Source organism: Enhydra lutris, unplaced genomic scaffold (assembly GCF_002288905.1).
Source record: "Enhydra lutris kenyoni isolate GAN:26980312 unplaced genomic scaffold, ASM228890v2 scaffoldscaffold3, whole genome shotgun sequence".
Taxonomy (NCBI): Eukaryota; Metazoa; Chordata; class Mammalia; order Carnivora; family Mustelidae; genus Enhydra; species Enhydra lutris.
This window is the reverse complement of record NW_019154087.1, coordinates 22,628,448-22,642,492: the sequence shown is the minus strand read 5'-3', so window position 1 is coordinate 22,642,492 and position 14,045 is coordinate 22,628,448. Positions and strand designations below refer to the sequence as shown.

General features: G+C 38.8%; 1 protein-coding gene across 4 annotated transcripts in view; it reads right to left on the bottom strand.

Annotated features, from left to right (window-relative positions):
- The window catches only part of LOC111154120 (lymphoid enhancer binding factor 1), a 142,658-nt gene that overhangs the window by 25,237 nt on the left and 103,376 nt on the right, over nt 1-14,045 (bottom strand). For 2 of the 4 annotated variants that reach the window (XM_022513536.1, XM_022513527.1), the window contains exons 4-7: nt 10,573-10,705; nt 4,901-4,991; nt 3,182-3,265; nt 914-1,036 (exon numbers count right to left, since the gene is read on the bottom strand). In XM_022513536.1, the coding sequence (XP_022369244.1) occupies nt 914-1,036; nt 3,182-3,265; nt 4,901-4,991; nt 10,573-10,705 (431 nt within the window). The remainder of the gene's footprint in view (nt 1-913; nt 1,037-3,181; nt 3,266-4,900; nt 4,992-10,572; nt 10,706-14,045) is intronic. The other 2 variants (XM_022513543.1, XM_022513551.1) reach the window with 1 other exon arrangement.

Below are 14,045 nucleotides of genomic sequence, written 5' to 3'. Positions count from 1 at the left end.
ACCAGACAAAAACTCAGGCCGGGGATAATCCTCTAGGAGCTCTACAAGCACCCAGAACAGCATCGGGTTAGAAAAACAACTCAGGAGGAGCAAAGATCCTTTGGACTGACAAAGTTGACCTATAGCTATGCAAGTGTTTTACGCCAAATGGGCCTGAGCCCGTGCTCCTTGGTCACCTCAAGAAAAGCTGAACACAAAGTATGGGTGGTTATTCCTCTTTCAGAACTGATGTTCTGAGCTTCTTCCGTCAAGGGCCCCTCTGAGAACCTAATGAAACTTTAGACACCCTCCCCTAAACAAGTGCATGTTGGCTTTGCCTGCATGTGCTGGGGTTTTCTGCACAGATGCCCCCTGCAACCCCATCCTCCCACCCCCGTCTACAGACCCTAGATTAAGGAATTCGATTACTGAACTCTTTAGGAAATTTAGTCCTGGTATAACATCCTGAGAAAAGCCTGGCCTGATAGGGGATCCTGGGCTTGGTCTGCCCCTTTCCCTTGAATTCCGTGCTTTTGAAGCCTAGAGCACAGTTAAGTGCATGTCCAGAAGGAAATGCATGGAGCCGTCCTGTCTACTTCCCTCGGGTACCATCAGGTGCAACAATCAGAACCCAATTAAAACCTGGCAGTGAACTGCTAAAAGGCTCAAGATTATTCAATGCCCACACTTGGAAGATTGCTCCGTTTTGGTGCGGGTCCCTTGATCTTTTGAGGTCTGTGCTCCATTCCAATCTTAAAATCAGTGCAGTGAGAATCAAGCTGCTTGAAGTCCTCAGGGGCGGAACTATCAAGGCAGAGACACACTGGTTTTCGTAATAAAAGAGAGGGAGGAAGTGTTCAACAACAGCAAGCAGAAGCTGTGTTTAAGTCCTCAGTCTGTTCAGGCGCTCAGGTGAAACCAGAGGCATACTCACACGTGCATTAGGTCGCTGTCAGTGTGGGGGTGCTCCTGTTTGACCTGAGGTGTTACAATAGCTGGATGAGGGATGCCAGTTGTGTGGGGACCAGGAGGACCAGGAATCATGTGATGGGAAAACCTGGAAGAAGGAAAGAAAGGAAAACATGTACTAGTGGCTGTTGCAGCAAAAAGGAGGCAGAATCCTGAAACAACCCACTAACTGCTATTGGCTGAAAGTGAAAACACACCTTTATATATCGGAGAAATAACTATGAATCAGAGTGGGCCAATAATTAGTTTCTCTCTGTATTCAAGTGGAAACATTTATACTTATTCCTTGTATAACAGAATTTTTTCCCAAACTAACAGAATCAGACATTTTTCCTGGGAGGGCTCTAGAGCATAGGTTTAAAAAAAAAAAAAAACAAAAAAACCCCTCAATTTTCTTGCAAAGCAGTTTTCAAAGAAGAATTTCAGTAATTGCTGGAAACAACATTTTATTAAGATTTAGCTTTTTAAATGATTTTTAAATGAAAGCTAAAGACACCACATTAAAATATCTCTGCCTAAGCAAACTGTCAAATTAAATCTTCTCAAATGGCTGGCTTCTTTATTGATATCTGGAGAGAACAACTGAGAAAATACGGCACAGGAAGTTTATTTTCAGTCCCTAATTTAATAAAGCTGCCATCAGCATCTTCTAAAATAATCTTCTATACGGAAAGAAAGTACTATTTGAAAGATCAAGTCTTATGAAAAACAGATAATAAAATTAAGGGAAGGGTACAGTTCGGCACCAGGTAAAAACTGCACATGCTAAAGGGTTTTCTCCCAAGTACACTTGGTAGAGCCTTAAAAAAAAAAATCTTAAACTGTCCCCCACCATACAGCGCAAAGAAGGGCAACTGCCATGCAAGAAAAAATAAAATAAAAATAAATGCTTTGGATAAATTTTAATAGCTTTAGAAATTTGTGTGTTTCAAATCGATTGACTGATGGATTTGCAGGCTCCACACACAACGACCCGAAAACTCGAGACCCTGACATCAAGCTCTGCATGCTCTACCAACTGGGCCAACCAGGTGCCCCACTTTTCCAACTGTTTTAAGGTGAACATCTAATTCAACAAGAACAGTGTTCTCAGGTCTTTTATCGCAGCAGCATGATTAATCCCTGCATCTGGGAAGCAAAGAAGGAACTCTGCTTGGATCAGAAACAAATTTTTAAACATTAAGGAGGCATGGGAAAAATACAAATATTTTGATTAAGCAGTGATGCCCTGCTACGTGTACCATTTGCAAAGACACACAATGCTGGTTCTTCGCATGGGGGGAAATCCTGTCACCAGAGAGTTCTCGCAACGTTAAAAGGTGTGAAAATACATTTGGGGGGAAGGATATTAATTTTATCTCCTCCAACCGGCTACATTTGCAATTTGCTGAGCAAATAATGATTTTTTAAAAAGCTGAAATTCACCACAGAAATTGTGAATTTCATACTGAATAATCAAAAGTGAAGATTCCCAACCAATTACTAGCCCAGCAGTTTGACTTCCAGCACAATGATGCTAGCTCCTCTGAACAAGCCACATGGGACAAACAGATGATGCACAACGAATGTGTGTGTACATCGAGCACAGACGCCATCCTTTCCAGAAGCAAAAGCAGTACACAGAGCAGTGTGGCATGGCAGACCTCACAGAGCTTCGCTTAAACTACAACATGTCCACACAGGGCCTGATTCACACACTAGGACACACACCCCGCATGGCCTGACAGCCAGTAAGCACCGTTCTTTCTCTTCGGACAGCCTTGGTCCAGGAAGGCTCTTGACTATCTGGGCATTTTCGGACACTGTCGCATTAAATGGATACAACTTTCCTCAAAGAAAGCAAATTACAGAACTCAGACCAGACCAGTCTTTCTCCTCCCTGCTACCCCACTCCCAGCATATTTTGAATCAAAGAAGCTCTTCTTAGAATGTCTGCTTTCAGGGCATTTCATATCCCACAGTCGGGTGGCAGTGAGTTCTTTCGGATGCACAGTTTCCCAGGTGTTGCTGCGTCGTCTCCCCAGGGGTGTGGCTGGTGCTGGGGTGTGCAGCGTTTGGCTCCTACCCAGGAATCTCTGCGACACCTAGTGTGGGAGCCAGGCACACTGCACAGACAGACGTGGGGCTGAGGTATGCACCCTCCTAGCCGACCGAGAGGCAAGCAGAGGCGCACGAAATGCAAGCGCAAGAGGAGCAACTTGTCCTGGGGTGCCCGGTTTCCACCTCCACCTACCTGGACATGGAAGTGTCGACTGACAGTGAGGATGGGTAGGGTTGCCTGAATCCTCCCGTGATGGGATATACAGGCTGACCTTGCCTGAGGTCACAGAAGAAAGGAACCCATCAATGACAAAACACGAGTTACCAACCAGCAATAAGAGTTTGATGAGGGGAGAAGAGGGAGGTATTCAAAAAGAACCCCATGGGGGTAATTACAGAGCACAGCATTTCTTCAGTTATCCGACTGCTTCCCTTCTTACCCTCCACCCAACCAAAGCACCATTTACCTTGAAGAAAATCTCCCACCCTCAACTTGAAAAGCAAACCAGTCCATGAATTACCTTTTTACCCCTTCCTCTCTCCCCATCCCACTAATGCTTTGAACAAAATAAGACATATAACACGTTTACTGAATATAACAGAACCATGAGAATGGTGAAATACTCCTTTCAGAAATCTTTGAGAACTTCAGGGAAGGAAAAAGGGGAAAAATTTACATAAAAATGAACAAATATTTTATTTTATTTTATTTTTTTAAATGAACAAATATCACTGCACTCCCCCACCCCTTCATATACCTATGCTATAGTCAAGAAATAAAAGACCAATTCATTGGAATTATTCCCTCTCCACTCAGAATCCCATCTCTCTCTGTTTTTCCCTACATCTCACATTTCTCACTTACACAGTCTTTATTTCCAGCTGCCACCCAACACAGGATTACTGCCCCTAAGTCGTTAAGTTCAGAGAGAATAATTGATGTAGGTTTGAAAGTGTATGCATAATCAATTAAACAGTTGACTGGGAGATTTAGTGCTAGAGAGAGAGAGAGAGAGAGACAGCTGGAATTTCCAAGACAGGATGACCCCTTCTTGTTGAAGAAGAGATAACATAAGGATGTCAAGGTAAGGACTGGGGGAGTGATAGGGGACTTTGAGGACGGAAGGTCAGATAAAGAAAGGAGAGGGTTCCTCTGCTAAAGTTGAAGCAGTGTTTCCATGGAGTGAGCAGTGGGGAGGGAGGGATGGAAAAGAAATGGGAGTGGGATGGTCGTAAGCTGTGTGCTAACAGTAACACGATAAAAATAGGCTACACTATGTAAAAGTCTTTCTTCCAAAAATACAGTTCCTTTCCTTTACCTTTATAATTTAAAGAATTTTGAAAACAGCAGTAAGAATTTTTCTAGATATAAACAACAAAATAATGAGTGTCTGGATTCTGAAGAAAGGAAGCCCAAACATTAGTTTTTCACTTGTCCGAACTCAAACTGGTACTTACTTTATTAACATCCAAAAGAGGCTTTTGTATTTTTGAATTTTGAGTTGCCATTTCCCTCACTTGCTCATTTTATAAGCAAAGACTGATATCCAATGTGTCTAAGTTTGTTTCAAAAATAAGTTGTTCATAAAAAAGCAGACAAGAAGAACCACACTGAGCCCTGTGTATAGGCGTAGCAAATGCCCAAAGCCACAAATTGAATCCATAAGACTATAAGCTTCAAAGTAAATGCTACAGTCATTTTCTACACATATTAGCAAAGGGATTCAATCCATTTCAAAGTCTATATATTTTTTAATCCTTCAAATTGAAATGAAATAAAGTTAGCACCTTGCTTGTTGATGTGAAATTTCTTCAACTCCACAAGTGTTATCATTCATAAAGCTAATTTCCATGAATGGAAAGAAGAGCATATGCTCAAATGACTGATTGAAGGCTGCAGGAAGGATCTTACCAGCCAAGAGGTGGGGTAATCTGTCCAACACCACCTGGAGACAGGGGGTAAAAAGTAGGGATCTCAGGAGCTGGAGGATGTCTGGACATGCCTGTTCAAAAGAACAATGGAGAAGAAGAGTTTTCAGATTCACAGGACAGCAGACTACAAGAATAAAAGAGAAGCAATAAAATGCTTTATACCATTAATTCTTAAGGTCTAGCATGAAACACTGCTTATAGGATGCATTTAACTGCTGTCAGTTTGTTAGCCTTTCTCAAGATTTCAAAATCTGAAAAAACAGGTCCTAAAACAGGACATCTTGAGGAACTCCTTAAAGAGTAAATATGCTGCTAGTAAAATAGTAACCATAAGAAGATTTTTAAATTACTTAGTTTGCCCTCATTATTCCACTTGGGTTAAGAAAATGGTAGACAGTAGTTTTTGTGTAGAATGGAAAATGACAGCCTTCATGAGTAGATGGCCTGACATGGTGCCCAAGGATTAGGTAAATTGCCACTTTCATATTTTCATTGGCTCCCTTATGGACACAAAGATTTGGGAAATGTGATACCTCAGAGGATCAAAGATTAATTAGGAATCATCTTCAGCCCCATAATGGTCACACTTGATATGATTCATTTGGTCTCTGCCACTTCAGCTCCAACTAAGCTCTTCATCAAGTTGAGTCCTCTGGGCTCCAAGGTCAAGCTGTTCTGGATTAGTTGTATTCCACAGAAAATGAGCATGCCACCAAATTGTTTCTTGAGCTCACACTCCCTGGGGCACATTGCCCTATAACTGTAAAACCACCTAAAGATTATACCTAATCCTAGTCCCAAATGGCACCTCTTTGTTTATATTTTACCTTGGGTACAGAAAAGAAGAGGCACATGCATAAAAATGCAAAATATAAAAACCTGGATTCAGTGTATTTGGGGAAAAGTGATTCTGATTAGAAAAAAGCCACAAAAGTTTCTTTATATAGCTAATCTGGCCTTAAAAGGCCAACTCCATATATGAGCACGCATTTCCAGGTTTAACACCCAGAATATGCATTCAGTGGCTGTATACTGACCAATATGTGGAATCAGGGGAGCATATGAAAGATGTTCTTTAGTTATTCTGCTTTTTTACTGTTTAAAATGCCTATGGGTTTTGTTTGGGTCTTATTAGATATTAAAGGTCTTGAACCTATGGGAATGACTTAAGTAGTATGGCCTTCAAAGTTGGTGTTAATTCAACTCAAGTTAGGACCAACTATTACTCAACTCTTACAGGAAGAAGGTTTTTAATCCCTCAATAGAGAGCTTACATGAGATTATCTCATGTTTTGCTGTCTTTAAAAGATTGTTTCAAATCCCTGCCACCCCCCTGCCTTTTTGGATAGAAATATCACTACTTTTGGGGCATAGTGGACTCCAAATTTCATATTCTGGGACTTTTTTTGCCTTGGGTCTGGGGAGGTTTGGGCAGTAGGGGTGAATCTAAGGGAACCTACAAGAATGATGATTCTTGACATACCTCAGCATCACTGGGCCAACCTGCTGCCTCCCCTATCTTTGAGATTCAGAAACCTCCCCAAACTCAGGGTCTGCAGGGGAACTGCTCAGTTTAAAAACAAACAAACAAAACAAATCAGATTAACTCAGAAGAACTTTGGAAACTTTGTGGAATATTGAGCTTGAAAATCATGACTACAGGTCACAGACTACCAGAATTGTCTACTTTACTCCCTTTCTTTTGCAAATGGGGAAACCAAGGTCTGGAATGATTACTGATTACTTAGGCATCCTGTTCTGGTACATAGAAAATATGTATTTTCCTGGAATTTTAGCACTGGGACACAGACAGGTAACTTACAAGCACATTATCTATGCAGACAAGCCTAAAATCTTGCTCTCCACTCTCATCCATGTTCTAGGTAAGCCTAGAGCCCTGCAGCAGTGATTCTGGGTAGAAGGACTGCAACCAAACACAGTACCAGCTGGTTGGATTTGGGTTTACTGCTCAAAGGAGGAAAGAGGAAACTACATTTGCTTACTAGCACCTGCTAGATTCTAGTTCTATGATGGTATTTAGTTTGATGGTTTCTAATAAATAAATTTCTACTCACATTTCAAATATGCCCCTCTAATGTGTATAGCTCTGAGAAAAACTTCTTCCTTGTCTGAATCTGCAATGTTTCATTTGTACTTTCAACATGGTACTTAAGATGTTCTTCATTTTGTTTTACAGTTAGTTTGGGCAAATGATTTCCTGTGTGAGCTTATATACTGCTTGGAATAAAAGAGTCTGTGTTTTACCAATCTAGGTGTCAAAGTATGGTTGTCTCCAGAGGAGGCCCTCAATAAATACTTCTGAATGACTGAACAAATGAACGAGCAATTTAAAAAAGTGTTTAAACAGACCCGTTCTTCATTCTGGGTCAATATCACCAACCATTTTGCATATACACACTTCATGGATATCCAAGTACGTGATGTAGCTTAGGTCATTATATGAGCAGAGAATGGGTCTGTGTTTTTTATTTGGCCTGTCGTTACGTTACGATCCTACAAGTGTGTGCCTCTCCACCAACTGCCATGCTATTGAAACACATCTCACGTCACTCATTTCACTAGTATTTATTGAATATTTACTATGTATGAGAGGCTAGACACTGCAGAGCCTTAACGATTTTTAAACTTTCATAAGTCACTTTGATAATTATGGATGAAATGATTCTGGAATTGGACTTGTATGGATCTATCAGTTCTGCCATGCACAAGCTATGTATCTTTGAGGAAGCTATTTAGGTGTTAAGGTTCTTTAAAATCAGGATAAAAATGGAATATGGGTTGTTGTGAGGAATAAAGCATGAATACATGTAACACAGAAAAGTGTTATGTGAGTGTCTGTGGTTATTTATAAGGATACAGTGGGTAATACAAAGATATAAACAGGCACAGAAACCCAGAATTTCCCAAAATCTTTCTTTTTAACATTTTTACCGGACATAATGAGAAGAAAATGACTGGCATCAGCTTCCTTTCCTTTTCCTACACCTGCACACATACCTCACACCAACATACTGGGAGGAAGGTAAAATTAACCTAGTTATTTTCCTACAAGTGAGAATGAGTTCTGCTGACAATTTATATTTACTCGATAGTTCTACCTACCATTAGAGTATGCACATGATACTATTTTTTTCTTTTAAATAAAACTAACCAGCCTCCTAGGAACTTCGAAATTAATAACTCTGACCTCAGTACCTCCACGTTCTAACTAGTTTAGCTACATAATATAACTAAAAAGGCTGGCAGAGAGAGAGAAAAAGCAAGAGACCTAATGAGCTTTTTACTTATTTTTTTGGTGATGAATATGACCAAGTGTAATGATACAAACCCCAAATCAAGCAAATTAGTTCTTTTCAAAGCAAAGTTTACATATCCCCAGAGATAAATGGTGACAAGGTCTGTGAGGTCTTTGTTTACAAAAAAGTAATTAAAAACAGGACTTTATATTAAAGCAAATACAGTACATGGATTAGAATGCAAAAATCACACAAATTTTTAGGCCAAAATAAGAACTTCAAAGAATATGCAATTTTCTAATCATGCCCACTTGTTCTTTCTCTAGTTCTAGAGAGTTTAAAAATTTAAAAAAATTTTTTTGAGAAGTAATGATATAAATTACAATTAGTAAAGCAAAACAAGGTAGGGCAGCAGAAGAGATGGAAAGAGAAGAGAAAATATAAACGTTAATTGGTAGCTAGTCAAAAACTTATCTTTTTAAAAAATAGAACCGTCCTAGAATTCTTGAAAGAAAAAAACTACTGAACCATCATGTGTTACTGTTTTAAATAAGTTTGTTTCAAAAGTGCTTAAAACAGGGCCTAGGACATAGTAAGCACTATGCAATTATTAAATAAGTAGTTTAAAAACAAGTAAAAAAATTCTTAAATTCTTTTTGCTAGTAACTTGTTTGAGGCTTTTACATCTATCTTTAACTGTTATCTACAGCTTTAAGGTTCCCAGATATGAATCTCCAGCTCAGATACTGCTCTGGGAGGGGGACCCATAAATTATCTTACTCCTTCTCTCCCTCCAGGTATCTATAAGGCACTGGAAATCACCATGACCAAGGTCATGATCTTCCCTCTTAAACTCCACCTTCTTCCTAAAATACCTTATCTTAGTTCCCTTTCTCACCATATGTCCTCCATCTGTTTTGGATGTTTCTTATTCTTTGGAGGTCCTTGATAAAAGAAAAGTAGAGAAAGACTGGAAATGAGGAGTAAAACAGAGGCAAACCTGGAGCCGCCTGGGTGGTTCAGTTGTTGAATGTCTGCCCTGGGCTAAGGTCATGATCCCAGTGTTCTGGGATCAAGCCCCATATTGGGCTCCCTGCTCAGCAGGGAGCCTGCTTCTCCCTCTCCAGTTACCCTGTGCTTGTGTTCCCTCCCTCCCTCTCTTGCTATCTGTTATAAATAAATAAAATCTTAAAAAAAATAAAATAAAAAACAAAAAGGCCAACCCGGACACATCTGTGTAGGTAATTCTACCTTCCCTAGGTAAGAGTACATAGCTTCACTCAAGCCAGAGTCCAACAATAACTAAGTCCTCAAATAAGCTGTTTTAACAATGGATGGAAATGAACGCAATACAGATTTAATGCCGTGGAAAAATGAACGCAATACAACTCACAGCAGTGGAAAAAACACCTAGCCTCTGAACTCCACTCTTTTTTTACACTTAAAAATTTTATTGTCCACTGTGGATCAATGATTGGGCTGGACAAAAGGGGGAAATGCTGGTGATGGCAGATTTTACACCTTTACATTCTCTGCCTTCACGTGGTTCTATAGGATCTTTTATTTTGAACTTCTAAAGATCCTGTTGAGGTCCAAGTGTGTATGTAAATGGAGAGAAAAAAGGCCATCCCGTGAACAAATTCATCCTCAAAATGTGCTCTCTAAGCAGACTGAGCCAGAAGGCTTGGAGAACCAGAGCACTGAGTCCTACAACCAATGCATACTTATACCCATCAGGTTAGAGAAACCAGGCATTTTGATTTTTCAGACCTCTTGTGCTTTATGTTCTTCTGTAAATGATACAGAAGCAAACCTGGGTAATAACGAAGAGAAGTAAAATGGGAATCATGTTACTTTGACTTTAAACAGAGATGGTTTTGTACTTTATTATTCTATCTAAGTTGGTGCTGGTAAAAAAAAAAAAAAAGAGGCTAAAACAAAAGGACTGAAATGAAATCACAGAAGACTTAAAAAAATAACATTTGAAGTAAAAATCTCCTATTTTGTCCCTTTTCTAACATTTTTCAAACACTACCATCAACACTTCGCACATGCAATAACTGAAGACTGTAGGGGGCACTGAGGATTGAATTTTTAGCGTAATATCTGTATAACACACTGGCTTATACTGTAGATCCTAGATTTTGAAAGCTGTAACTTTGAAAATAATCCTTTTATGTTTTTCTTCTTCTTTTTTAAAACCCTGAGAAATAAGAGAAGCAACAACAAATTCTTATGGGCTATAAAAAATTGCTATCGAGTTAATTACTCATCTCCTACAAAGAGACTTTGATCCACGCAGTGACACAGAGCAAAGACAACTGTAAAGGCACTGGACTGATGAGATGTGGCTCCTCACTTATTGAGAAAGGCCTAGGAAGGCAGGGTCTCTCACCTTGTTTGGAGTTGACATCTGATGGGAGGTGTGAGGGGTGTGATCCTGGAGAAAAGTGCTCGTCGCTGTACGTGATGAGGGGGGTGAGAGGATGGACCGCATGTGATGGCTGCACCACTGGCACCTTATTTGACTGCAAAGTAACCAGAAGGTCAATGGTTAATAGGAACACCCAGGTCCTGTCTCCTCTCCCATAGAACAAGTCAGGCAATAGCAGTAACTGGACATCAGCATAACCCAAGAATCACCTCTAACCCTGGAAAACGGAACTCATCTGCTGTCCTCATTATATCTTCAGAATTTTTCCATGTTAAATACTCAAGTACATGAATATCCCATCAAGAGATAATCAGTTATTTAATCATTGTCCCTTAGAGATTTAGGTTGATCACTATTATTTCATATGACATGAATTTCTGTATGCACATATTTATACTCCATTTTGGATTATCCCCTCAGGTTATGTTCAACCAGGAGTTACTGGAGCAAAAGTTATAAATATTTTATAAGCTCTTTTTATTCATTACATATGTCTGGCAATAAAAAGACACTCAACTGTTCAATGAACAAATGAATGAATAAATATTACAATTTGAAGGTAAAATTTTTAAGCAACCAATAAATATAAATTTGCTGTGCTGATATCCCCTCAGTTTATAGAATCTGTAATGCTATAGTTGTACATATTTAAGGATTATGTTACAGTAATTTTTTTTTCATGTCTTACAGCTTTGTCAATCAAACATGACCATCCATTATGCTTTAGCAGTACTCAGTTCAACTTCAGGTTCTTTAATTTCTAGAAATCCTAACTGATAAAAGGGAATTTCTTATCTTGAGTTTATTATGAAATATGGCTTGTAAGAACACTTTAAAATGTTAACATTTTATATATTTTGACATTTTGTATGTCTTATATTAGTTTAAAAACAAATTTTATTATTGAATTTGGAAGTCTAAAATTACACCAATAATACTTTTAAAGATTCAATTTATTTTTTTGGTTAAAGTTGAATTTTTTTCTCCCTTCTACCCCCCCAAAAGTGGTTGCTAAGCAAATCAAGTAATGTAAACAAGACTCAGGCAGTTTAACCTGATTAGGAAAATTGTTTTTTATAAATTCTATGCCCCCTTCCCCCCCAAAAGAAAGTAAACTCAACAAAATTATATACATGCAAAATACATATCTGATTTTAAACTCAGCTACTAATTACAGCAGTCCCTGGAAAATCTCTATTTACAAACACTACAATAAGTAACTTGTGAATTTAAGAGGAATAAAACATAATGAATTTTGAATATTCACTAATTAACTAGTTCAGACATGTCTTCCCCATAATTAGTTTGAATTAGTGAGATGTTTACTGTGCTATAAACTAAAATGCTTGTGAAATCTGTTTCTCCAGAATCAAATATCTGTATTTTTAAAAAAAAATTTAGTAAGTACCTGATATCTGCTTAAAATGTAGGTCTGTATCTGAAAGGCTGAGGGCCCTGTAACACGCCTGTTGTGTATGGTGGTGGCGCCTGACACGTGTTAATTTAAACCTGATGTTGTTTTCTTTACAAATTAGACGCAAAAAGTATGTTGCTCCAATGGGTAGGATTACTCTCAGGAAAACTAGGAACAATTATCCTAGTAACACTTAATTCTCTTTACAGCTATTAATACTAATTCTCTACCCCCTATCATTACAACCTCTAACCTAAAAAAACTTACTTTAAAAAAAAAAGGAAGGGGGAAAAAATTGCCTTTTTTTAGACAATGATATAATTTCCATACTAGATTTTCCCTGTTTTATAACGATCAGCTCGTCTCTAATGGCAGAACTTGCACAGCTCATACAGCCCTGGGCATTTATTAAATAGAGCACCATTATCAAAGCCCCATGCCTTTTCTCTATATACCTCAGCACAGACATCTATGCATATAAATGCGTAAAAGGTTAAAAAAGTGTTTCAGTGCTTTTCAAGTGTTAATGATGCAGTTTGCCAAATACACAGAATGAGCTTCTTAAATACAAGGAATTTAGAATGTTAGAGGAGGTGGGGGTGGGGGTGGGGATAGGAGGGTATTACTACAAACCCTTTTTAAAATGGAAACAAAAATCTTAGCACCCAAATGCTAAAATGAATATATTTCAACTCCACTAAACTGCTTTGAGTTTCATTTCAAAAGTCTTACAAGAAGCATAATTGCCAAGCAATCTACAAAGGTATTTTCTTTGAGTGCTTCTAAAGAGTAAGCATTGCAGAAACCTTCTAGAAATGTGATATATATATATATATATATATATATATTCTGCATGCCTTTCTTATTTCCAGAGCACCACCTTAAGGAACCCGCATTAGCAGGCAGCATCTTCTTAATGTCTGACCTATCCCTCCAGTCATATAGCTCAGAATCTGGTGCCATGAATTTTTGCTAAATTATGCTATCCTTGCTCTCCTCTTAATTTTACGGTTTTCAACACAGATTTGCTTTCCTGTGGGAAGGAGATAAGAAGCTGAGGATTTTAATTTAAGCTCTGGCCTTGTCTTATATTTTGCAAGATGGATACTGAAAGCAGTACTAGTAGGTGTGTTAAAGCCAACAAGGATTATGTCCATTTTTGTGGCCAAATAATAAAAGCAATATGAAATCTCGATAATATGTGTGAGCACAATTCTGAGGCTTCTATTCTGCCTCCTGCCGACTACCTCCACTGCGTATATAAACGTACCCAGCCGTGTGCCATACACACGTCGCCATCACGGTCACATGGCCCAGTGGCCGCAGCCCTAAACTGTGGGCTTCCTCTGATATTCGGAGTTACTGTCCTTTGATACTACATGCGCGCACAAGGCAAGAACCCAGTCACTGCTACTTTGTGTAATTTTTATGACAAACAATATAACCATTCTTAATTCTAGTCCTTTAATCTCCAAATAACAGTGTGGTATATGTTGTGGTGGGGAGTAAGGGAGGGGAAGAACAACCAACTGACTGACTACCTGGTCTAATTCGTCCACCACGGACAAATTTATGTAATTATATTATAATGCATGATTATACCTCTATATGAGGGCATATGAATATATTTACTAAACATCGAAAACGTGCCAAGCACTCTTTCAGCACTGCCAAAAGAGACAAGATCCCTACTCTCATGCTGCTTCCTTTCTAGGGGCCTGGAAGTAGGACGGGGGTATTGGAGACTAAGAGTAAATATGTTTAAAAAGCAAAAACTAAGCCAAAACAAAGAGATGGCATCAGGTACTATGAAGAAAAGGAACTGGGTGATAGGAGAGACAGTATATATGTAATTATATGCCTTCATATCCCATTAAAGCTGTAAGAAACGAAATTTCATTTAGTTTAAGATTCTTATTTTCTAAGACAGGAAGATGAGAAACTGTCAGCACTGCTGGTAACACAGCCTTGTTCACGACAAAACTCCAGTGATACGAGGTCATCGTGAATAAAATGGGAA